This window comes from Narcine bancroftii, chromosome 3, assembly GCF_036971445.1.
Source record: "Narcine bancroftii isolate sNarBan1 chromosome 3, sNarBan1.hap1, whole genome shotgun sequence".
NCBI classification, from domain to species: Eukaryota; Metazoa; Chordata; class Chondrichthyes; order Torpediniformes; family Narcinidae; genus Narcine; species Narcine bancroftii.
The window spans coordinates 366,134,081-366,160,195 of record NC_091471.1 but is presented as its reverse complement, the minus strand read 5'-3'; the positions used below and the strand labels follow the sequence as shown (position 1 = coordinate 366,160,195).

The 26,115-nt window shown below is 38.5% G+C and overlaps 1 protein-coding gene across 3 annotated transcripts in view; it reads left to right on the top strand.

Moving 5' to 3' along the window:
- Positions 1 to 22,420, top strand: part of rfng (RFNG O-fucosylpeptide 3-beta-N-acetylglucosaminyltransferase) — a 32,393-nt gene extending 9,973 nt beyond the window's left edge. Inside the window, exons 2-8 of one of the 3 annotated variants that reach the window (XM_069930210.1) lie at positions 5,558 to 5,606; positions 7,560 to 7,662; positions 10,953 to 11,106; positions 12,245 to 12,330; positions 14,365 to 14,530; positions 16,308 to 16,393; positions 19,939 to 22,420. In XM_069930210.1, the coding sequence (XP_069786311.1) occupies positions 5,558 to 5,606; positions 7,560 to 7,662; positions 10,953 to 11,106; positions 12,245 to 12,330; positions 14,365 to 14,530; positions 16,308 to 16,393; positions 19,939 to 19,951 (657 nt within the window). In that variant the 3' untranslated portion in view covers positions 19,952 to 22,420. The other 2 variants (XM_069930208.1, XM_069930207.1) reach the window with 2 other exon arrangements.
- The last annotated feature ends 3,695 nt before the right edge of the window (positions 22,421 to 26,115 follow it).

Sequence of the window (26,115 nt, the reverse complement as noted above, 5' to 3'; positions counted from 1 at the left end):
CTCTTCAGAGACACTGGGCATCTGAGGATTCGCCTCCAGTACTCTCACAGCCTCAGCAGCTTCACAGACTCTTGTTCAATCCATTGGCAGTACGAGCTCCAGGTCCAAACCTCCGAAACAATCAGGAAGCCTTCAGCGTCTGAGGTCCTTTAAGAGGTCTTCTTACCCTCAGCTCCCTTTCAAATCCCGGTTCCCATGAACTTATAATGTATCTTTTGACCGCAGGTCGCCAACCGCCCACCACCTGTGTGGGTCCTTCATCCACTTAGCCCTTCGCTGGTCTGTTGCCATGGACATCTTGTCTGTAGGGTCGTCTCCAATGGTTCTCCTTCTCAATGTGTTCTCCCCATTTCTGGTGCCCTGCACCAGTCCGTTGCTCCCCCGGAGTCTGCAACCCTTCATTGCATGCAATGGCAATTCTAAATTTTCTAAAGCAGAAATGGAGTGTCCAGGACTTGAAAAACATGAAGAGCTCAAAATTTTAAAAAAATGTTTCACTCCAAATATGCCTTTTATGTATAGCTGCAGAGTCAGTTGAATGATTGGCATGGTGGAATAGTGGTGTAAATTAATCAACATGAAATCAAAAGTAAAACTGTGAAGGTTTTGTATTCTGAAGGGAAACCATTGGAATTGAACAGCAGATGGATCAGCAAAGTGAATTATTTTGAGTCATTTCTTCATCAGAACTCATTATGTGTTTATATTCCAATCTTCATTTTCATTTTGATGCCACCTGTTTTGCTCATTTAACTAAATGAACAGTTTTTCATTTTGCACAAGGTTCATTTTTATTTGTCTATTTATTCATTTGAGTTTCTTTTTTCTCCACCAAGAGACTTGAGGTTATGCATAAAGTAACACTTGTATTACATTCCAGACAGAAGCAATAGAAATGAACCCAGTGTTACATTTAAAAGAATATTTTTAATTATTAATTAACAATAATATAACACCTTATCTATTTTATTTAAACTTATCTATTTTATTTAAACTTATCTATTTTATTTAAACTTATCTATTTTATTTAAACTTATCTACTTAATCCCCATCTATGCACGAATGTGCATATGTGTGTGTATGTGGAGTACCCCAAGCCACTACCGCTCAGGCACAATTCTGGAATGTCAATTCAAAGTTCAGTCTCAGAAAATCCAGTGTTGACACGCAGGCTTTAAATTGATGCAAAGAAGTGGTCACAAAGTAGGTGGGAGAGACTCGGGTGACAGACTGTTTATAAACTCACAAAATCCTTGTTGAGATGTTTCCAGAGAAAGACGAGCCTTTTCCTTGGCGAAGGGGACATGAAGCGAGTGATTTTCAGAATTCTTCCAAAACCCTTCTGTGGGTCAACCAAATTGCAATATTCCTTCTGCTTCCAAAACCTTTTTGTGGGTCAGCTGTTCAAAGTGACTTTTGGTCACGGTGTGGCATACTCATTCCCCTATCTATTACTACAAGTCCACTTCAGCACAGTACAGTACTCTTTCAAGTGTCGTCTCATTAAAATGGCCCCTCATCAAACAATGTATTGTTTCTTTAATATGGTCTCTGCACCTGTGTTTCATTTCTCTTCAGAAGTAGTGAATTTGAGTACATGCTGTCCCGAGCCTGTCAGCCCACAGTCAATCTTCAAAGCCTGCAAGGCTTGTAGTTTGATTTGTTCTCTTAAAGTGACAGTCCCACTCAAATTAAAATGAACTGGGAGCACATAATACAAAGCATAAGGTGGACAGCCAGCACTTTTTTTTAAACCAGGACAGGAATAGTAAACACCAGGGGACCTATGTACAAAGTGAAAGGAGGAAAGTTTAGGGGAGACATCAGGGGTAAGCTGTTTACATAGAGTCAGAGGGTTACAAGGTAGGAAGGGTTTAGTATTTTTTATATATATATATATATATATATATAGGTCGGCACAACCTTGAGCACTGAAAGGCTTGTACTGTGCTATAATGTTCTTTGTTCCAAAACAAAACACATGCTTATCAGAGATGGTTTGATAGGTGCTGAGAAGAGCAGCTGATGAATCCTCCAGAGACAGAGAATATTTTAGCAACATTGGCCAAGTTTGTTGTATGATTTGTTTTAAAATCTCAGACTTTGGGGAAAAGGACACAATGGAGAAAATGGAAAGCTTTCCGGAAAGGAAGGCTGAGCAATCATTTCAATTTTTCTCTTTGGAAACGAATGATAAAGGGAAGCAGCAGGTGTAGGTTTTGCAAAGAGAAGGGGAGGAGCTGATCGTTAGATTGAAAAGCTGCAACTTTTTCCCATCACACAGCATCCAGATGGCGACAAACAAATTATAATCAACGTTGTATCATGTTAGATTGTGTAAAAATGAGCACCCCTGACATTAAGAACATTAGGCAAATTTTAGAATGGCAAAAGCTTCAGAATTGGGATGGGACTAACCTAAAAGATGCCGTTGCAGAGGAGCACATTGGATTAGAGGGGAAAAGCATTGAAAAGACAAGTCTGAGATTGTATGAAGTTGGATTTAAGCATAAAAGCACAGAAGCAGGCCAGTGATTCAGCAAAATATTGCAAGGACCAAGTGGTCTCTGCATGTGCTGTGAATTTGTGCATATATTTTGAAAATCTCCATTTCCTTTCTTGGCACTATTTTTCCTTGGACATTACAAACAGCAGGGAGGTGAGCCTTAGACCAGTAAAACAGTTTTCAACTTGTGATGAATGCAAGGTTCATGAAGAGTAATTTTGATGGGTTCCCTCCTCGATTGCAATATCAGCAAAATAACCAACACTAATAATAAATTTACATTCCGGACCATTGGGGGCTGATCATGACGGCAGAAAAAAAAGCATGATTTCCTGCCAATTGTAGTTTGCTCAGCGCTTTGCCATTCAAAGCTTTTTGCTGTAAGTAAGTCAAAACCACAACCAGCTGAGAAACCTGACATGAATTCTGGATGCTCCACAAATCTTTTGCCTTTGCAAACTACAATTGTCTCCATTTATTCCTTTTTCAGAATGTTGACATTTCTGGCAGGGCCAGCATTTATTCCCCAACACAAATCATCCTTGAGAAGGAGATGGTGAATCAGCTGTTTGAAGTGCTGCAGTCCTAAGTTTGGTTAACTTTTTGTTTGAAAGTACATTACTGTGGTTCACTGAATTGTTTTAAATTGTTTGATTTTATACTTAAGGACTATTTTATTTGTGCATAATTTCTGTATGTTCAGGTCTTTGATAGATTTAATGGTGGCTGAAAGTGGGAGATATGATTTAGCTGGCAGCCAAAGTTTTTAAATTTTAAATGTATTTGCAATACAGTAGAAGCCGATTCCGGCCATTTAAACCCATGCTGCCCAATTAACCTATGGTGGGAGGAAACTGGAACACCCAGGGAAAACTCACAGGGGGGTATAATGTACATATTTGTTACAGACAGCGATGGATTCGAACGCAGGTCACTGGAGCCATAATAGCGTTTCACTGACTGCTATCTAACTGTGCTGACCTATGTTCTCAGCTGTTTTGATAGGAGGGTTAGCTCTGCATCTTACATGTGAACCATCATGCAGATCTTGTTAAATTAAAATCAGGCAGCTGCAGAGAACAACTTCACAACGGTGCTTATGTAAAGATAATTTTTACGTGCCACATGCATTACCAACAACGGTGGCAGCTCATCTCTAGCAGCAGGTTATGACCATTACTGCACAAGAGAATTTCTAGAAAAATGGCAAACCAGAGCGCGCATCAGAGAGCAATGTTGTTTCTCCATGGATAAAGAGTTTATACCATTAACATCAAATCCTAAAACGTTTGGAGTTGTTTTACCAGTGATGCTTAGATGTTGTTGTGTGGGATTGTGCATCACCCTCCATTGTAAATTAGTACAGATTCCACCTGATGGTAATTTTGTACTGCAAACACATGAGATGATGTTAAATCAATGAAAAGAACGGTCACAAAAGAAATAAAGATGCCACGTCAAAATTCTCAATGTGCGTGCTTCTAAATGTGTCGTTTGGTATTCAAGGTTAAATGGAGGGAATGGAAATGTTTGGAAAAATAAATAGTCCAATTTACTTTATTAAAATCAAGTTGTTCCTAAAAGGCTCTGATCATACCCCAGAAGCTGGTGGAGAAGCTGTCCTCGCTAGGACAGAACACCCCTCTCTGTAACTAGATTCTGGACTTCCTAACTGAAGGACCATAGTGCGGGTTGGCAGCAGAACATTGATCACCATCACCCTGAGCACTGACACACCTCAGGTCTGTGTGTTAGGCCCGCTCTTGTTCACACCACTGACCCCACAACTGCAACGTCAGATCCAGTTCCAACAGACTCATCGAGTTTTCAGATGACACGACAGTCGTGGCCTTGTCAGCAACAGCGATGAGTCGCCCTACAGAGGAGAGGTGGGAAATCTCGGGAAATGGTGTGAGAGCAACAACCTGTGTTGCAATGTGGACCAGATGAAGGAGATGACTGTGAACTTCAGGAGGACCAGGGATGACCACCCTCCACTACACATTAATAGCTCGGAGGAAGAGAGAGTGGTGAGCACCCAAGTTCCTTGGAGTCCACTTAAAAAGTGACTTTTCCTGGACCCACAATATTTTCTCACTTGTCAGGAAGGCAGAACAGCGACTGCACTTCCTGAGAAGATGGAGGTGGGCAAGGCTACCAGCCACCATTGTGTCAATGTTCTATCACAGTTTGGTACGGTTGCTATAGAGCATCAGTTCAGAGATCAGTCCACAGGACTAAAAGAGCAGATCACTGGGGTCTCCCTCCCCCCATATCAATGGGATTTACTGGAATCTTCATCTAAAGAAGGCTTGCAAAATCATTGAGAACCCCTACCACCCCACACGCAGCATCTTCCAGCTACTCTGGTCAGGAAAGAGATACAGGAGTATTGGAGCTGGAACCACCTGGCTGAGAAACAGCTTCTTCCCACTGACAGTGAGACTACTGAACAACTGAGTCCATGACTAAACTATTTATGTAATAATAATATTTATTTATTTTAATGTTTGTATCTAAATACTGTATGTAAGTATCACTTGTCTGTATGTGTCTTATGTCTGTATTTGTGTTTACAATATGTTGCAACAAGGACCAGAGAACCCTGTTTCGCTCGGTTGTGCTTGTGCAATCAGATGATAAATAAAATTGAACTTGAAGAACCAGTCATCTTGAATTAATTCTCTATTATCAACTGTACTTCTTTCTTTCTTTGGCTTGGCTTCGCGGACGAAGATTTATGGAGGGGGTAAAAAGTCCACGTCAGCTGCAGGCTGTTTGTGGCTGACAAGTCCGATGCGGGACTTACTGCCTTACCAAATCATGGGTACTACCTATAGGTTATAAAAACCATGATATGCATTGCATTTGCAGTTTGGCTGAGAAGATGATCAATAGCACAAATTACATTTTTCATTAAGCTTTATGTTTAAAATGTAAACCTATCCCATTTCTTTACTCAGCTACATTTGAGAATGCAAGCTCATTTAACAAGGATGAATTGAGTATACCTTCCAGCTACTTAATGCTTTTTTTTCCCCTTTCCACTAGACATTTATATTCACAGATGGCGAAGACAAAGAATTGCGGAAAAGGGCTGGTAAGTGGCGAACTACGATTTTTGTTTGGACCAATTGCCAGAGGATGGAGATTTGTTGCAGTTCAGCCTTGTGCCCAGTTCCTCTGAGTATTTCAATAGATCTGTTCATTGAGGCTATTAATGAATTAGTTGGAATTCTCTATATCTCTTACTACACAAATTACAATTTGTAATTGACAGAATCAATGACACATTATTCTTTATTGCATCTGAGTAGGTGCATTTGTGTCTTGCCTTGTAATATGATAATGTTTCCATAAAAATAATAAAAGAGGCTGCTCAAATTTCCATACATAAATGTACAACTGGATGCACGTGTTGCAGGCCTCAAAATATATTGAAATAATTTTAATAATATTCTTAACATTCCATGAAACTGTGTCTAATTTCTTTTAAACAAATTGGAGATATTATTTTGAGCTGATGGAGGAACTCAGCAGGATCCATGGGTAGAAATGGTCTGTCAATATTTCAAGTCAGGACCCTTTATTGAGGTTCATTGATACTTTAAAAACTTGTTTATCTGGCTTTGTGCTTTTTTCTAATTGCTGATACCAATGGGGAGTTGTATTTGGTATATGACTGTCATTCACTTTGACCTAATGTGACTCACTCCTCTCATGAGTGGTGCCAGGAAACCTGTAGTAGACTTCAGGCTAGACATCATTTAGTCATGAGCAAAATTGAATGGCCTAATAAATGGTGACATCAAAATCAAAATGATTTTGATGTTCAAATGATAAACGAACTTTTCTCTCTGGCTTTCTCTTTGTTTAGGAAGCATCAATATATGGCAGTGATTTATGAGAGGCTCAATTTTTTAATGTGAAGGTCAATTTTGAAGGCAAAATAAAGTTTTACTATTGTAGCAGCTGATTTTCATAGTGCGACTACATTTCTGCTGCAACAGATTAATTTCTCTCTTTAAGCACCGACTCTGTCCGTTATTATCATGTGTTCTGAAGTGTGTTGGAAAGACTTATAATAGGAACCTGTGCTATTTGGGTCATGTTGCACATGGAAAAAATGGCTTTTGGAATTTCAGATTTATATTCAACAGTAGATTTCAAAAAAGGATGTGTTATCTTTCAAAATATTTTTCGTTGCGTGTTTGTAAATATTAAGTACATACAGTAAAACCCCTGGTATCCAGCACCTGTGGGGATTGGTAGATGCCGGATAAATGTAATTTCTGGCCACTTAAGATTTACTCTTACAGTCCTTTACTCATATACCTGCATGAAGGATAAACAGTTTAAAAAATAAAAATACTGTACTTCCACTGAACAAATTTCTCTTTCATGGATATATAAACCTTAAAGCATTTTACTTTATTTTCAGTCACATTCTTTGAAAACAGTTAACCATCACTGCATCTACAGATTCCTCCCCCTCCACAGAGCCATCCATAAGATGTACAATATAGATAATTACACTGCCCCCCCCCCCCCCCTTAGTTTACAGATAAAGCCTCTGACACGGACAGCTCTTACTAAGCAGGAATAAGGAGACACTTTAAGGGAGTCACCCCATTAGCGAGTGGCATCAACTGGCTCTTCATTCTGGGTGACGCCATTGCTGTTTCAAACAACTTTATTCAGACAGCAGCTCTGATCAAAGTACGACCAAGGCACACCACTGGCTGAATATTTGCTCCCGTCTTCCCCAAAGCTTTGTGTTATTTCAGATAACATTTACTTTTACAATTTTTAACGTATTGATTTAATTTTTTAAAATTTATTTTCAATGGTTTTTTTTTTTGCCAGTTGCTTGAGGTGACCGGTTGTTTGAATTTGGATACCAGGAATATTACTATTATGGAATTTAGGGGACATAACTCTTTTTAATTCAAAAATTAAACTTAAAAATAGATTGAGTCAGATGGGAGTAATAAAATGATTTTGATGTTCAAATGATAAACGAACTTTTCTCTCTGGCTTTCTCTTTGTTTAGGAAGCAACATGATTAATACAAACTGCTCTCCTGCATATACACGTCAAGCACTTTGTTGTAAGATGTCAGTGGAGTATGACAAGTTTATTGAATCTAAAAAAAGGTAAGAATGCTGAGAAAGTTATTAATATTCCATTGTATATATCTTGATGTCAAAAGTTCCATAAACTCTTGATGAAATCTATATTTGCATTTTTTCTGTACTTTTTCACTTTCTTTTTTCTCAAGATTACTGAAAAACAATAACAATCCTCTGCAATATTTTGGGTGACTAAATCTTATTCAAATTAAAAACAATGCTTTTATTTCGAACATCATCTTGGCAGATTGCATTTCAGTACTATATTCCTGGCATTGAACAAATGTCTTCATAACAGTGGATATGTACTCAGATTTTAATAGTTCAATCTGATACAAGAGTCTTTTGTGAAGGAGGTCAGTTCAAAAGGCTCCTTCACTCTTAATGTGCTTTCTGCAAATTTTAGTATTATAATGAACAATGTGTTTCAGAAAGTGTCCTTCAAATGAAATATTTATGATTGTAAATATTTATTTTGATCACCTATCGGCTGTCAAAAACCTTTAGTAATTTTTATGTTCCTAGTTGTCAGAGACACGTAAGGCCAAAAAACCTCTTATGTTTAATTAAACACACATTTAAATTGTAAGGAATAATTTCTAACATTTAAAGGCGAAATAAGAAAGGCGTTTGTCTACACATGGCCTTCTCCACAGAGTCATATAAATCCTTCATTCTGCATTTGCTGTCTGGTGCTAAGGTCAGAACTGGATGCAAAATGCAGATGGAGCCTCTTATAAGCATGACACTGCGACTGAAGTAAAAACACTGTTAATCTAAAGAAGGGGTGAGTAGTTACAAGCGCTGCCTAAGACGTCCACATTCAGCATTGCCAGCCACCATTCAGCATAATTTGGAGCCTTAAGTCTTAATACTATCCTTTCTGGGACACTAGAGATACTTAATAAATTCCTAGTTTGTCCATAATATCTGTATGTCAACAATTAATTGAAAGTAAAGTTTGTGACTTGCTGTAAAGTCTGCTGGAATGCTGGAAAAAAGAAAAGATAGAGTTGTACAGACCAGGTACACCAGGCCTCTGTTGTTATCAAAATGATGCTAACCGAGCATCAGAGCCCCATATGGGCAAGTCAGATGGTGATTTTTAAAAAAATAACTTGTGACATCATGTCGGCACTAAAAAAAAATTCAGTTTTTGGATCTTTTTGGTTTTCAGATCATTCGATCTAACACCAGATTGAAAACTAAAGGGCTGAGGGGACAGCCTTGTCTAGTACCTCGAAACAATTTGAGTGAGGAAGATTTTTGATTATTAATAATAACTACTGCAGTTGGTTTAAAATAAAGGAACAATCCAGGAATTACATTTTGAACCATAATTGAACCTTTCCAAAATTTCAAACATGTATCTACATTCAACTCCATCAAAAGCTTTCTCTGCATACTACACATTCTGAAATCTTAGTTGAACCAGTATAGATGATATTCATTAGTCTTTGAACATTAAACTGTGAGTATCACTGTTTAATGAATCTAGTTGGTGATAATCTGAGGAAGAATATTTTCTAATCTATTAGCTAAAACTTTAGAAGGAATTTTAGAGTCAACATTCAAAAGTGATATGTCTAGAAGATGCACAGTCAAATGGATCTTTTTTTTTTAAGAATTAGAGAGATTGATGATTCATAAAATGATTGTGATAGAGTTCCTTGGTGAATAGAATCTCTAAACACCTCACAAATGTGAGGAGTAAGTAAACTATCAAAAAACTTCGAGAACTCAATCATATAACCATCTAAACCTGGTGTTTTATCAGATTTAAAAAAAGAAATAGCTTTAAAAATTTCCACCTCTGAAATCGGAGCATCCAATTGGTCATTCATAAAATTAAAATCAGATGAAAATTGGGATTGCTATAAGTCTGAATAAAATTCCTGAAATACCCTATTAATCTCTGTGTGATCTAGGGTAACATTACCATCACTTTACAGATTTTAATAATTTGTCTCCTAGCTGAAACAGCTTTCATTTCGACAGTTAAGATTTTACCTGACTTATCTCCATGCACATAAAATTCATTTTTAAATTTCATAAACTTCAATAGGGTAGGTTGAAAGTAAGTTATATTGTGTTTGCAGTTCTATTCTTGACTTCTATAAATCTATAGTAGAAGTTGTTGAATATAGTCTATCACAGTGGTTCTCAACCTTTTACTTTCCACTCACATACCACTTTAAGTATTCCCTATGCCATAACTGTTCTATGATTAGTAAGGGATTGCTTAAGGTGGTATGTGAGTAGGAAGGGAAGGTTGAGAATCACTGCTCTAGACCCAATTATTACTGAAATATTTTGCTTGAGAAAAATTGTCATTGGCCGATTTCCTTTGGAGTTCTGAAACCGTGCACATAACGAGTCAATTTGGAATGATTAAAACAGTGGTTTTCAAACTTTTTCTTTCCACCCACATACCACCTTAAGCAATCCCTTATTAATCATAGAACACTTATGGCATAGGGAATACTTAAAGTGGTATGTGAGTGGAAAGTGAAAGGTTCGGAACCACTGGTTTATCATTATCTTTAATCCAATTGGATTGTTGAGAGTCATTCACAGGGAGGAAAATCTGACTGAGGGAGTACTGAAAATGAGTTCAAGCAAAATCACAATTTTTATATTAAAAAATCGCACATTTTCTTGATGAAATAAATGAGAACATTATAAGCATATGAATGTATCATAAATATGAACTCCAAAGCTGGTACAACTTGCTTGATATCCTTATCAAATAGCAAATGGCCTTAACACACATGCACATTATTGTTATGTCAATATTGCCAGGCTCTTTTTAGATTCTAGACTCATACAGCACAACAACCCACGTCCATGCTGACCTTTTTTGATAATGTACATAAATCCCATTTCCACACGTTAGGACTGTATCCTTCTTTGCCATTTACAAATATATTTTGTAACCCTTCCTTTGGAAATTATTTTTCTGATATTTCTAATATTTTCTGACAATATAGATGGCCATTTGGCCTATAGAGTCTATGCTAACATTCTGAGCAATCCCATCAATGTTACTCTCCCTCACTTAATTCTTTTACCACCCACTTGCACTTTGGGTCATTTACAATATATATCATTCGGAGGAAACTGGAACACCCAGGAGAAATCTAGTTATGGGGAGAACTTGCACAAACTCCAGACAGACTGAGCCAGGTGCCAGGATGGACCTGTTCATTGGCGTTGTTAGCAGTTACACTCTCTGCCCTTCTAGTTGCATAATCATTTTCCATTTCAGTTGACTAAAATATTAATTCTTTCCTAATCTATTATTTGATTTCTAGATGGTTTTGCCACGTTGATGATGATAATTATGTAAATATTCACAGTCTGGTCTACCTATTGTCTGCATATTCACACACCCAAGATGTTTACATTGGCAGACCAAGCCTTGATCATCCTGTTGAAGCTGTAGAGAGGGTAAAGAGTGGTGGGTCGGTAAGTGTTATAAATGTGTACCAGAATGAAGAATTACCAAAGCATAATATATTTTTTAAAAAATGACCAGGAGTCGATCATCTGGCCCTTTGAACCTCCTTCACGATTCGTCAAAAGCATGACTGATCTGCAGTCCATTTTCCTGCAATATCCCCAGATCTTTGAATTCCCTTAATATCTAGACATCTATCCATCGCTGTTTTTAATTAAATAATGACCAAGCTTCCAAAGTCATCTGAAAAACAAAAGTTCCAAAGACTCACCACCCTCTGAATAAAGAAAAGTCTCCTTCACTCCGTCCTAAAGAGCATCACCCTTATTCTGTGATCTTGACCTAGCCCTCCACTAGAGGAAATCATTCAGTTTGTCAATACTTGTAAGGAAATTTGTAAGTTCCTTGCCTACTCAATCTCTCTTGGAATGGCAAACCTATGGTCCCTGAGACTAGAATGGTGAATCTTTGCCACAGTGCTTGACAAGAACAGTTTTTCTTGCATAAAGAGACCAAAACAATCCACAATATTGTAGGTGAGGTTTCTCTGTTCAAAAGGTATATGCTGAAAGAGTTGTAGCAGATCGTTCAAACCTAGTTTTCCTATCATAAATCTCTGTTCAATCATTTTTTTTCCCAAAATGGTGATGTTCACTGATGAATTTTCACAAAATTCAATTTTACTTACAACTCATCAAGTAGTGTAAAAGCTGATCCTTACCAATGACCAACCATAGGCTGGTAAATGGGAAGTAATACTCAAGCCATACAGATGGCTGGCAAAGATCTCATACAACAAGGAGTATTAAAACCTTTTGGTAATAATATTCTGCATCTTGGCCATCAACATCCTGATAGTTTAATTTTAACCAGGAATTCAAGTGGACCAATCATTTAAATGTGGTGGTTACCAGGTTTGAGAAGCTGTATGATCTTGTTCCAAGGGTGAGAGTAAAAAAAAAAGGAGAGACAAAGAGAGAAGGTGATGGGATCTGATCATAATTCCACCTGGAATAATGCTCCTGGAGAGAATCATATTTGTGTGGCTTGGTGTTTTCAACTGAATATGATGTACGGCTATTGTAATTTCTTTGTTCATTTTTATGAATGATATGGACCAGAAATGGTCTTCTTTGTGTCCTTTAGACCTCTGTGAAGTTTTGGTTCGCTACAGGAGGAGCTGGCTTCTGTATAAGCCGTGGGTTGGCATTAAAAATGAGTCCCTGGGCCAGGTACTGTCCTTAACTATTTATCCATTGTGATTTAGTCAGCTGCATATCCCAGTCTTTCTAATTTTTCTGCCAGGCACTAATGTTAGGATATGCAAGGGCTTTTTAAGAAACAATATCAGCTTTCTCATTATTTAAGATTCAATTTATTGTCATTGTAATAACAGTGTCATATTACGTGAAATTGCTTTTGCCTGCTGTAAGGCAGATAGATTCACCATCAGCAGAAATTGCCTGAAGCGCCTCTTACAGTCAGAGAAAGGGAAGCAAAAGCTAGTCCCCCCAGGATCACTGAGTGTCAGTGGATTCGCCTCCAGCGCTCCCGTAACCACACAGGGTCCAGACCAAACCATCGGCAAACTAAGCTCCAGATTCAAACGTCTGATACCATTAGGAACACTTCAATACTCTTCCCACTCTCTTGTATCCCGGTTCTGATACCTGGTGCCCCTTCAGCCAGTTTCCAGCCAGTCTCCAGCGGTCTGCAGCCTGGTGAGAGTCCCTTGACCACAGTCTCCATGAGTTCCTCACTTCGAGTCACCAACAGCCTGCCGCTCATTGATTCCTTCAGCTGCAGAACCCCTCATTGATCCACCACTGTGGTCACTGTCCCATGGGTCCACCTCTGCTTCTTCTCAGTCAATGGTGTTCTCCCTGTTTTCTGGTGCCCTGTGCCAGTCCTCTGTTTCCCCAGAATCTGCAACCCCTCGAGCCCACTGCCAATCATAGGCATCCACATCTTGGGCACAGACCCCGTGGTTGCAGGATTTTAAATAAAACTACAGATGGCTCCTTTAACAGGCCTTGCGCGTAGCTGACGGCAGTCGAACTGAGTGGTTGGAACTTGCTGGAGTGCTGTGTCTCTGCTCCCCAGACTCCGCGGGTTAACACTAGCGGCAGTGCTGTTGTTACAGCAGCTCTGGCATCGCCGCTACTTCATAACATATTTGAGCTACAGTGAAGCTTTTCCTGCCTAGCACTTACATAACTATAAGGGCATAAGAAGTATAGTGGAAGGCATAGAGGCAATGGTGTAAGGAACAAGAGAAGTGGACAGGCCTTGCAGAATAACTCCTTGTCACAGCACTTCCTCTTAAACACTTTGACATGGTCAGTGTTACATTGCTAACTTTGTATTTGTAGCTCATTACCAAATGAATCTGTGCATTGAAATCATGATTTAAAAAATTAATTACAGCACGGTAGAATTCAGTTCTTGCCATTTAAACCCATGCTGCCCAATTACCCCCAAATTAATCTGCAATCCTGTACATTTTGTATGGTGGGAGGAAACCAGAGCACCCGGAGGAAACCCACACAAACCCCTTACAGACAATGCTGGATTCAAACTACTGTAATAGAGTTGCGCTAACTGTGCTGCCCATGTAGAGGTTTATTTCTTCCATGTAGATCAAAGGCTGACCTTCGAGGAGCTGGTTACTAGAAGACTCGGTGTTGAACAGACAATGCAACAGCAGAGATTCCCATTCAATCCATAACACCATTGTTATCCTTCCTCATCTATTCTTTCACTATACTGTATACTTTGTGTTGTTTCATCCTTGTTGCTCTTTTGACCTTTTCCTAAGTGTACCTGATCTTACCTTACATGATGTATGTAATTATTAGGTTTTCTGGGTGTTATGTCCCTTCAACCCTTGGGTGAATGAAGTTTTCTGGGCCCACAACATTATTGAATGCAACGTTACTGGCCCCTCAAATTCCAATAAGGGTCAGACTGAATGTGGTCAGGAGTTTTCTGAATGGTTGACACTGATTTATTATTCTTACTTTTGTGGAAAGTCGCATCTGTGTAAGAGTAATGGGTACCACCTCTCATTCATCATTCTTTTGCCCTCATGCCTTCCAACGTACCATTTATGAAAATTGGTATTGATATGTCTGTCAATTTGAGGAACGCTACTGAAAGCTAAAATTGAATGAATTCCTTTGGTTCTAAATTCTATGCATTTTCATTTTCAGAATGGTTAAAACTCACAAATTGTATAAATATAATTTTTTCCCCTTCATTAACAGCTTTGGGAATTTTATTAGCACGGCAGAGAAGATTCGTCTTCCAGATGACTGCACAATTGGCTACATCATTGAAAGTCTGTTGGAGGTGAAGATGATTCACAGTGACCTGTTCCACTCACACCTAGAAAACCTGCAGCAGATCCCACCACCTATCATCCCCAAGCAGGTTAGGCTCTTGACTCTTCTTGCTGGAATTGTTCGGATATCTTTTTCTTTTCGCCACCTTCGCTGAACTATGTCGTAGGGATTGGAAACCATTTTGCGTTTGGTTCCGGAATTTTACCTATGAGACCAGTCTTCCCTTGAGTTTAAGCAATGAATGACATCAGATTATGGGACAGATTACTGGATCAGAAGCAAAGTCTGATCATATTATAACTTATCTATCAACCCAGTCAGCATGTTTTCTAGCAAGGAGTGGGTCATGGGCACGTTTTTGCCTCACCTAACCAAAAGAGAGCTACTCCTATTCCTACCCAGTTACTCTCTGTTAACAGGAATCAAACCAGGGACCTTGTGGTTTGTAAGGTCAATTTTTACACCAGATGATGTTTGTAACCATTGGAGTGACTGGGCTGCCTGAACCTCCTTGGGTGGATGGAAGTTCTGAATATATTAGGGTCAACATGATTTAATTAGACATCAAAATATTACTTGTCATTATTTCTGCCCGTTGGACATAGATTGCTCCATAATCTGAGAGTTGAAAACAGAATCCAACAGAATGCAATTATTAGCAAATATCTACACTTCTGTCCCTTATGTTGGAAGAGAGATCATGTAAGAACCATGAAAAGATGATTTGGACTTGGCCACAGCCCTGAGGGAGGTTACTGTTGCCCTATATTTCACCTCAGATAGTCACCATTTTATTTTGCTGAGTGGAGAAACTTCTACCTGATTAATGTTGACTTCAATTCTACCAGAGTTCCTTCACATCCTACATCAAATATTACCTTGGTACATCAAGTACCATCACTCTCGGTTGACTTGATATTTGGCTATGTGGTCCCTAGTTAGGCTGACACTGTAACAACCTCTCAAGCTAAATGGTCTTACTGGACTCAAAACGAACATCAGTAAGGTAGTTGCTGAGCTCTCATTATCACTGATGAGAACGCTTTCCATCACTTTGCTCTGAGCAGTGAACAGTATTTGTCAGTTTACTCCGTTGATGACAAAACGTGAAATGATATAAAATCTGCCTTTAATGCTGGTGCTAGAATATCACTTCCTGTGATATTTTCTTCTCATTTCAACCAAACCACTTGAAGGGAATGAATTGCATTGGCCAAAATTGTAGTATTCCTTTAGCTGCAATGAAAAAGATAATTTCTATTCCCTGTTGTCTAGATTCAGATTTATTGTCAGAGTACATACATGACATCACGCACAACCCTGAGATTCTTTTTTCTGCGGGTGAGGCAGAATGACCACTAGTACAAAAAAACTGTACTCAACGTACACATGCAAAGAAATAAAGAAATGTAAACAAACTGACTTGTGCAATGCAGAGAGAAAAAACATGAATAAAGTACAAAATTAAGAGTTCTGAAATGGGTCCCTGATTGAGTTTGTTGTAGAGGTATCTGATAGTGGAGGGCTAGCAGCTGTTCCTAAACCTGGTGGTGTAGGTCTTGTGGCACCTCTGCCTCTTTCCTGATTGTAGCAGCAAGAACAGAGCATGTGCTGGGTGATGATTGCTGCTGCTCTCTAACGGCAGCATTCCCTGCAGATGTTCTCCATGGAGGGGAGGGTTTTGCCTGTGACGTCCTGGGCTGTGTCTACTACCTTTTGCTCGGGAGTATTGACATCCCCATACCAGACCATGTTCCAGATGGTCAGTAAACCACACATCTTATAAAATTTTCCAGGGTTTCCAATGTGGTACCAAACATCTACAAACTTCGTAGTTCCTAAATTAATAATATTAATTATTTTAGGTTACGTTAAGTTATGGAAGTTCAGACATGAAGCGGAATGTTCTGAGAGTCCCAGGACCTTTCAGCTTAGCAGAGGATCCTTCACGGTAGAGTAACTTGTTTTATTTTTTCTCTTCCTAAAGAGATCTCCAGTATTTACCAGTACCTCAAATGCTTTCTGGTCAACATTCCAAATGTAAGTAAGAGATGCTGTTTATAGAAGAAGATTTCAAAGTTTGCAGTTAGTTTACTCCAGACAAAATATAAGTGAAAATACACAACACTCATAAATAGACTTTTTTAAAATCTGATATTGTTATGAAGACCGAATTGAAGTCATTTGGATGACAGGTATTCCTCAAAAATTAAACATAACACAGAAACAATTTAAAATGTTGAATTATTCAAAATCTAGGAAACCCAGTTAACTCTTTTCTGACAACTTTTGACTGAAGGAAATTATTTTTAATTTACATGAATAATTTATAAAAGAATAGAAATATAAGAAAATAAATGCTGTACCACATACACATGGTTGGCTTTTACTTCTTAAAAGCTGTCAAAATCTAAAAACTTTCAGTTATTGCTATTTATTTTCCATCGTTCTCTGGGTTTTTTTGGTCACAATTTTAATCCTTGATTCTCAATTTGACTATTTTACCTGTACTCTTCTGGCTGTAGAATGTTAACCCATTTTGTGGTGATTTGGGATAACATCTGATTAGATGGAACCAGATGCAAAAGATAAAGGTTCCATTATTGTCACGTAATACTGTAGTTTAACTTTGTCTACCATAAGGAAGACAGGGAATCACCACTTTGTCCAGTGCCCCTCAGAACTGAGGCACCAGTGAGAAAGGAACTCACGACCCCTGGTTTACAAGACCAATGCTCTAATCACTCAGCTATTGGAGCCTGTTAACCTATTGTTGGATCTGTTGATGAATAGATGGAGTATATAAAGACAGGATTGAAGTTGCAGTTAGTATTTTTTTGCTGTGTCAAGACAGAAGCTCAAATGAGCTTCTCAAGGTGACTTTCAGCTTTGAGAGAAATCTCTGTCCAATTTGGAACAGTCAAACATATCTTTAATTCCACTTTAGTACATATCAATCTATCATGTCTTAGTATGCAGTATTTATTGACTGAAAATTCATGCCTTTATCTTGTGTTACCTTTCCAGTTTATATTTTACCTTTCCCCTTGTAGCTTTGGCAAAGACTGCCAATGGGTTAATGTGCCTTGTGTGTCTTTTCTGTGACATTTTGATATTTCCGATTAATATTAAAAAACAAGCAATATTCCTCACTAGTTGTGTACTTTGAACCTAGATCAACACATAATTATCATGGAAAACTGAGCATGCAACTTTACATACAAAAGGACTTTTCAATGTCAGCAGGTGTCTTAAACCATTTGGTTGGCACGTTCCTCACCTTTATTATCCTCTTGATCATTCTGTGTAAAGAAGGAAAAAAGATGGCCAACATTTAGAATCCAGTTATAATTGGGCCTGCTTGTTTTTCTGCAGATTCAAATCTATACATTGCCTCCTTTATCACGACGTCTGGTGTCCTGCAAAAGACAGTGATCAGCAAAAATGAGTTCTGCCTCCCTTTTCCATCAGCCGCAGTTCTTTTTGAGAAACTCCAGGAAGTGAAAGAAAGTCCACCTTTTAATGAGAAAGAAAAATGTGGCATTCCAAAAATGATGAATAATTAAACTGAGGATCATTTTTTTGGATGAGCCATTATGCCGACATGTCTTCTGCAAAAGAACTAGAAACCAAATTTTGAACTACTGCAGTAAAAATGTCATCTCTATGCCTATGGGTTGGATTCAGTGGACTGTATCTGAAATTAATGTGGTGAAAGCGGTGTACCAAAGTACAGAAAATTTTCTGAATGGAACCTTCCCCTCTGCTTAACGGTATAAAAAGAAATTGAGGATCTCATGCAAACAGATGCGGAGTCACTCAAGATGACCATCTCGCATCTCAAGATGACCATCTCTCATTTTTGCTGGTTACACAGATAAATTTAGCAAAATATTGGTGAATAGCAACACCCTGCTGACGAACACTGACGCCCAGCTTGGAAACTAATACTCCTTATTTCTCTGTGTACTTAGTTTTTAAAACTTCAATTCGTTTCAAGAATAACAAGTTGGCACCTTATCAGTGAGTGTTCTGCAGTTTCAGGAGTAAAAGGTGAAAGTCAGCCTTCTTACAGGAATACTTCATTCCATATTGCCATTTGAAATGATGATTTGCTACTGATACTTATCACTGTGGCTTCATAGTGCCATATAGTGTCATAATTTTTGGGACATTTGCCATTGAATCAACGAAATGTACAGATTGAGAGGTCAGAGTCACGTTCCAGTTCAAATGTAGAGTGAAATTAGTACTGAGCCAAACAGCAGTTTTAGCTATTGAATGTTCAGGTTAATGAACTGATTTGATTACTTAAACAAAAATCCTAAAATGGTCTTGTTTCTTAAGTAAATGTGTTCACACTACCTATACAGTATTATGTAACCACTGCAATCCTGAATAACTCCCTGTTGCACCTGGTGAGCCCCAATGACAAAAACTGTCACTGAATAACAGCACTGAATATTTCTTCAAAATCTGGAATACCTGAGCAGCTCAGTGCAGCAAATAAGTCATTTACATTGAATTGTATTTGCAGATATGCTACCACTAAATGAAAGTAAAATGTCTTTCCACTTTGAAATGAGAATGCAGCACTTTCATCTGAATGTCCAGATGATAGTTTAAATTTTAGCGAACTTTCATAATTATACAATTTTCATCTCCATTTTAGTCCTTGGTTTACATTTTATAGAACTTTTAACTTTATTTTTTTTAGACAGGATATTATTCTGTGATTTTTGTGGAATTTTAATAATCTTTTTCTGTGAATTGCAAAGAAACCAGTAAACATGGACCTGGTCAGTGTAAGCTTGAAGTGAAAGTTTAATTAGGTTCTCCACAATAGTACCTTGAGAAGAGCTCAGGCCTGAAATTTCAGTAATATAGTAAAGCACATGCTATCCACAATTCAAGCAAACGGCAGCCTCAAGCACTGACAAAAAAAATTGTGAAAACTAAGTAAACAAATAGAAATTTAAATAAATAAGAATAATGGGTAAAAATATGTACATTAAAAATTGTAAAAGTAACTGTTCTCTGAAGTAACACATAACCTTTGGTGAAGATGGGAGCAAATATTCAGCCAGCGGAGGTGCCTTTGGATGTGCTTTGCTCGTCGCAGCTGATTGTATAAAGTTTTGTGAATCAACAATGGTGTTGCTCAGGATGGAAGAGCTGGTTGATGCATTTCACTGTTGGGTGATTCTCTTAAAGTGTTTCCTTATCCTTGCTCCGTAAGAGTCACCCCTGTCAAAGGCTTTATCTGTAAACTGGCGGGGTGAGGGGATCTATAATGTTATTGCTTGTCTTTCGGGAAGCTCTGCAGAAAGGGAGAAACCTGCAGATGCAGTGATGGTTAAATGTTTTCAAAGATTGTGACTGAAAATAAAGTCAAATGTTTTAGGTTTATATATTCATGCAAGTGAAGTTTGTTCAATACAAATACAATTTAGTATTTTTGTCTTTTGTCTTTTAAACTATTGATTATTTATACAGGTGTATTAATTAAGCTTTGTAAGAGGAAGTCTCAAGCAACTGGAAAATTCACTTATCCAGCATCTACCAATCCCATAGGTGCAGGATACCAGGGTTTTTACTGTATACCTTGTCCTCATGGACTCTGAGAGACCGGCTGAGTTCCTCCAGCATTTCTGTGTGTTTTTTCTCCACAATGGTTGCCAAGCCTGAAAGTACCAATCACAGCAACAACAAAAAAACTACTGCAAAGGAATAATTAACATTTTGGTTTGAGATCTTACATCAGGACTTGAGACAGGTGTCTTGACCCAAAACGGATGATCCCTTTGCCTTCACAGATGCTGTGTTTGACTTGCTGAGTTCCTCCAGCAGTTTAGTTTTTGCTCCAGGTTACAGCATCTGCAGTTTCTTGAGTCACTAATCACTGTTGTTTGGTCACCTAACCATCCTTGTTTCTTTACAATGTGGTAATATTCAATGTCATCAATGCTCGCATTACTTTGCAGTCATCAGTTCCATCATACATAGAAATTTCACCACTGTGCTCTAGAAGATGGCCTAGATCAGGGGTGGGAATCCTTTTTTAAAACTCACATTCCACCTTAAGTAATCCCTATGCCATAAGAGGGGGGCAGTTTGAAAACCACTGGTTTAGATGAAGCAATATCAATGTACATTCTCCAGAGAGAAGAAGAAATCGATCTATCAATTCTGACAATGACTTGCGTTGAATGATATATTAGTCTGTAATTTTAGCAAGTACAATAGAAGTCCAAAAATCTCAACTGCTCAGGGATTGGGTCGGATATTCGAGGAATTTAACGAGGAAAAAGTAGAGGTGAATTGGTAAATTTTCGAAGTATATTCATTAACAAATACAGCATGCTTCATTTATCAAAACAAGCAGTTTTAAAGAAAAATAAAGTGGTCGCTTGTTACTGCTGTGCATCTGTGGTGCTTACGTATGCATATACACACTCACAGAAGCCTGCTAAATTAAAAAAGTTTAAGAGTTTTCAAATAGTCCAAATTCTCAGGTGATCCAGATTTCTGGGATCCGGATTTTTGGCCTTCTACTGTACACTTCTTGCCTCTTTTGTAGCACACAAATATTCCGTCTTCAAGGGCGAAGGATCCTCAAGGATTGCAATGTTTAACAAATTTCAGTGTAATATTAGCTGGAGTTCACAACTCCGGCAAGAAAGCTACCACAGTGTTAAGCAACTTTATTTTGAATAAAGGGGAAATTCGACATTGTGGCATACGTAAATTTGATTATAGTGCATTTGGATAGACTGGATAAGTTTGCAATCAATACTCCAATGAGGACCTATTTGCATATGGTAGACTTTTGCAATGTCCTCAGGCCACACAAATCTAAATGCTCACCAGATTATACTAGATGGTAAAACAAATGTTAATTTTTTGAAGAAATGAATAATTCAGTGACATCGTTTTTTCAATCAAGTTGTGGATATTTAATTCAAGAATAATTAACTATCTGTGTGCTTTACTCGCTCAGTTGTCCTGTGTGCACTATCTCTTTCCCTCCTCCTCCCCTTCAGGATTGTTGCTGTCAATCATAAACCCAGGTATTTATGTGATGGATTTGACAATGAACTAAAGATTATTATCACTATGCAGTTGTGAGATAAATCTTCAATTCCAACAGTAGTATGTCCCTTTAAAAGTCTAATAATCATGAGAGATGCAAATTTTCGGTTCAGATTTGAGGGCCATTGTAAAGTTTGAATGAGGATGTAATGAATGTGCTCTATGTTTACATTTAATTAAGAGTGGGAAGTGATAAAAGGGAACATAAAGTGTGAGATCTGAATAAGTATAAGTATTTGCAATGAGTGTGAAATGAAAATGTATTTTGTGTTCATGTGATTTATAAATTAGCATGCTTTTAGGTCTACAAATTTCATTGTTGGTTCAGGATTTTAAATCTAGCTATATGGTTTCTTTTAAGATGAGAAAAGTATGTCTGGCAGTATTAGAATTTTGTCCAATGCTATGTCCTGAAGGTGATTTTAAATCTGAAGTTTTCATGTGTAATTAACTGTTCTGCTAGGGTTCAGAAACCAGTGAACTGCTCATTGCAATGGATTTAAACACCTGGATATGATTGTAGTCATTACCAAAAATGATAATTCTGATAGTACAATCACATCAGAAGAACTAGATAAAGAATTGGTCATCAAGATATGAATGGAATAAATCTGCCAATACAGGGAAAAATTACTGAATTGGTTTGAGTTAGCACTATGTAGCCTGGAAATTTAAGAGGTTTTCATAAAACCTGTTAATACAGTGTTATTATGTAAATGTAAAAAAGTACTGTTTTCAACATGCATGTTTGCAGCTGTAAAGGCCAAACTAATTTTTAACTAACACAATTATAATGTTTCAGATAATTAAAAAAGATTTTTAAGTTTTATATGTTCAAACTAAAGCAAACTGTAATAAAGATGTGTTGGTTGGTTTCAAACCAAGAACAGTAGTAGCTTCCTGACTAATGTATTTACTTGATAAAATGGAGACAAATTTAAATGATTTTCAGTATTTCTATCATTCGTTACACTCTGATTATCTTTAAAGAACTATCTTAAATACATACATTTGCATGAATGTTAAAGACACAGGTAGGATTGAATCTTCCAGACAACATACACCCAGTGCAGAATGAAGATTATTGCAACTTTAACATTTTTAAAAAAATTCTGTCAACCATTGCCTCTGTGAAATGGTGTCACTCCTCCGATCCAAATTAATGGTTCAAATCAATTCCAGAATACATCATCTCACCTTATAGTATGCGGGGTATGCTGCAATATCTGACAAACTATTTTTCAGATGAATTATTACAACAATTTACTGCAAGAATGGAGGTGTGCTCCATTGAATGAGGATTCTGACTTGTAAAAAATGCATTGAAGATGCCTATTGTCTCAGTTGGGCATGTAAGATTCCATGGTTCTATTCCAAGAACTGCAAGGAAGCTCTCTCTGGGAAGCACAACAAATATTACTGAAATGTTATCTGACCATTGTTTGCGTATTTGATGAATTGCACTACAATCACAGCGTTTTTCTTTGTAGGGGTTTCCTATCATTACAATTGGCAACTGTGCTGTACAAAGAGATTTCTTCAAAATGACTGCTGAAATCCTAAAGCTTTTAGATTGAAGAGCTTTGGTCAAAAATCCACATTATCACCCATCCAAGCTCCCGATGCCCCAACTGTAGGCTCTTGCCTTGGACCTAACCGCCCATCCATCCAAATTCCCGACACCCCAGCCGCTCTCCCATCCGAGCTCCTGACGCCTCGTCTGCAGATTCTCACTTAGCCCTTGACCGCCTGCCCCTCAAACTCCTGACGCCCCAAACACAGATTTACCACCTGGTCCTTCCCACTCATCCAAGCTCCCAACGCCCCTAATGACACAGGTACTTATTGCTAATCTTCATGGAAAATTAATGACAACTGAGAAGAAGTGCTTTGAGAGTTTGACTATGGAGTGAAACAACCTCCTATCTCTGGAAGGATCTGGACCCACTTCAGTTCATTTATCGTAACAACCGGACAATGGCAGATGCCATCTCACTGGCACTCTTAACACTTAGACCACCGGAACACCTACGTCAGGCTGCTGTTCGGCACTCAGCACCATCATACCAGCAAAAGTCACGACCAAGCTAAAGTACCTTGGATTCTGTCCATCCCTCTGCAAACTGGATCCTTGACTTCTTCATCAGCAGACCCCAATCAGTGCAGATTGGGGATATCACTTCCTCCTCTCTGACCATCAGCACAGGCACCACAAGGATGTGTGCTTAGTCCCTTAATCTATTCCTTGTTCACCCATGCCTGAGTAGCCAAGTTCAGCTCCAACTTCATCTACTATTTCATGGGTATCGCCACTCTTGTTGGCTGAATAACTGGATGATACAGGATGGAGATGTAGAACTTGGTTGGGTGGTGCCTTAACAACTATCTTCTCTCAATGTTATCAAAACCAAGGAGCTGACTGTTGATTTTAGGAAGGACACACTGAGGGGCCATGCACCTTTACATGGATGAGAGAGAGGTGTAGAACATCAAAACTTTCAAGTTCCTCAGAGTCCATATTCCAATAGACCTTGCCTCAAGGCAACTGTGAAGACACCAATGCCTCTACTTCCTAAGGAGTATGATGAGATTTGGCATGTTGTCAGATATTCTATCCAACCTTGTCGGAAGCACTGTAAAAAGTACACTGGCTGGTTGTATCACAGCCATTTCTAGGAATGCAGAAAACAGCAGAAGGTAGCAAACTTATCTGGGTCCATCACATGGTCCGACCTCAAGAAGGCAGCCAACATCATAAAGGGCTCACATCACTCTGAACCTCTTCTCACTGCCACCCAGGGACAGAAGGTACAGAAAACCTGAAGCCTGCACCTCTACGTTCAGGAACAGACTCTTGAACCTTTCTTGGTCTCCTAATCATAAACTTCTCCAATAGCACAAAAAGACTGTTTGCATATTTGCAAGTCACTTTGTTTGTACTAGGATTAGTGTGAATATTTATGTACAATATATTGTCTCTCTTAATTCAATTTGTTTACTATTCTCAATTTTCTTGACAACTACCTGTTTGGCTGCAGCAAGTAAGAATCTCAGTGCGCATTAAATAAATGTGTATGAGTGAAGTCATCATCATTATCTACATGTGGTGACTACTTTCCAGAATCAAGGTCAGTCTGAGCTGCAGACAATCTTACACTTGTGCACACTCCAAGGCTAATCCTGGACATCATCAACGTATTCAATGCAATACCAGAGAAGATGGCAAGACCTAGCCTGTCACTGTGTCCTCACTGAACTACTCGGCCTTTCAACATTAAAAATTCTTGGCAAGACCCTGGAAAGTGCACACCATTTCTCACATCTCAGGAACCAGCTTCTGGCAAAGGCAGTCAACTAATGAAATTCACCACCACTTTCAATGAAGGAGAAGGGTATTTGAACATCAAGACCTCAGGCCTCACAAAAAAACTCATGGTTCTATGTAATGAAGCATGGAGTATTGGCAGATGTCTCAAGGCACTGGAAGAAAGCACTGCTTTCTCCACAGAGTTCTTCAAATTCACAGAAAGGATAAATGAGCCAATGTCATTGTCCTCTCCACCCAATAGCCCCAGCATTGAGATCCTGGGTAACCTCCGTTGTGTCCATTGGACTAGCTACATTATTCACCTTCCTAACACCAGACTCCCAAGGCAAACACTCTATTCCAAGCTCTGTGATGGGAAGAGATTTACCAGGAAGGTGAAAAGATCTAAGGATGTGCTCAAAGCTTCCTGAAGAAATACAACATTTGCACTAACTGCTGGGAACCTCTGCCTACATCTGCACAAAGAACACCCTGGTTGGTTGAAGGTACTCGAGGCCAAGCATCAAGAACACACAGAAGCCCCACATAGGGGTTGAAAGAGCACACCTGGTCACAAACTATCCAACCGTGCTACCCTTCAGCCAACCCTACTCCTGTGGAGGAGGCTTCGGTCCCCATATTGGCACCTACAAAACTGGGTTAAAAGCAAGTCATTTTCAATCGGAGGAACTGCCTGGGAAGAAGAATTTCATTCGTTTCAAACTATGAAAGTATGAGTTTATTCCTTTCAGCTACCAGTTAGTAAGCTCTGATGTTCTGTTGTCAGTATTTACTGGTGTCATTTCACTGCATCTAGGAAAACAAGCAAATTGGTAGTTAGGCTATTGATGAAACAAAACTGTAATATTTTGTCCTTAAAATACAATTCCAATACTTCACTATTTATGTTTTCATTCCTGTTGTTAAACAAAAATCTATTACACTGACCAGAAATTGATACATGTAAGCTGGGCTTATGAAAAAATGTTTTTGTTGAGATAACTAACTTCAGGGATATTGTTATAAAAAATAATTTCTGCTGAAACACTGGACAAAAAAAGGATACACGATCGTTTTCAGCCCCTCTGATGCGGTCCGCACCCCCCTAGTGATGCCAGTGGTAACTGGGGGTAAGATCAGACTGCTGATGTGATGGTTGGTTAATTTATTAAGTTTAATAAGTTTCTTCATTCATATTTCCTTTATACTGATCAAATGCTTCCTGTTCCACATTCCTGCACAATAACTCCGCCCCACTGTCCATTGAAATAGCT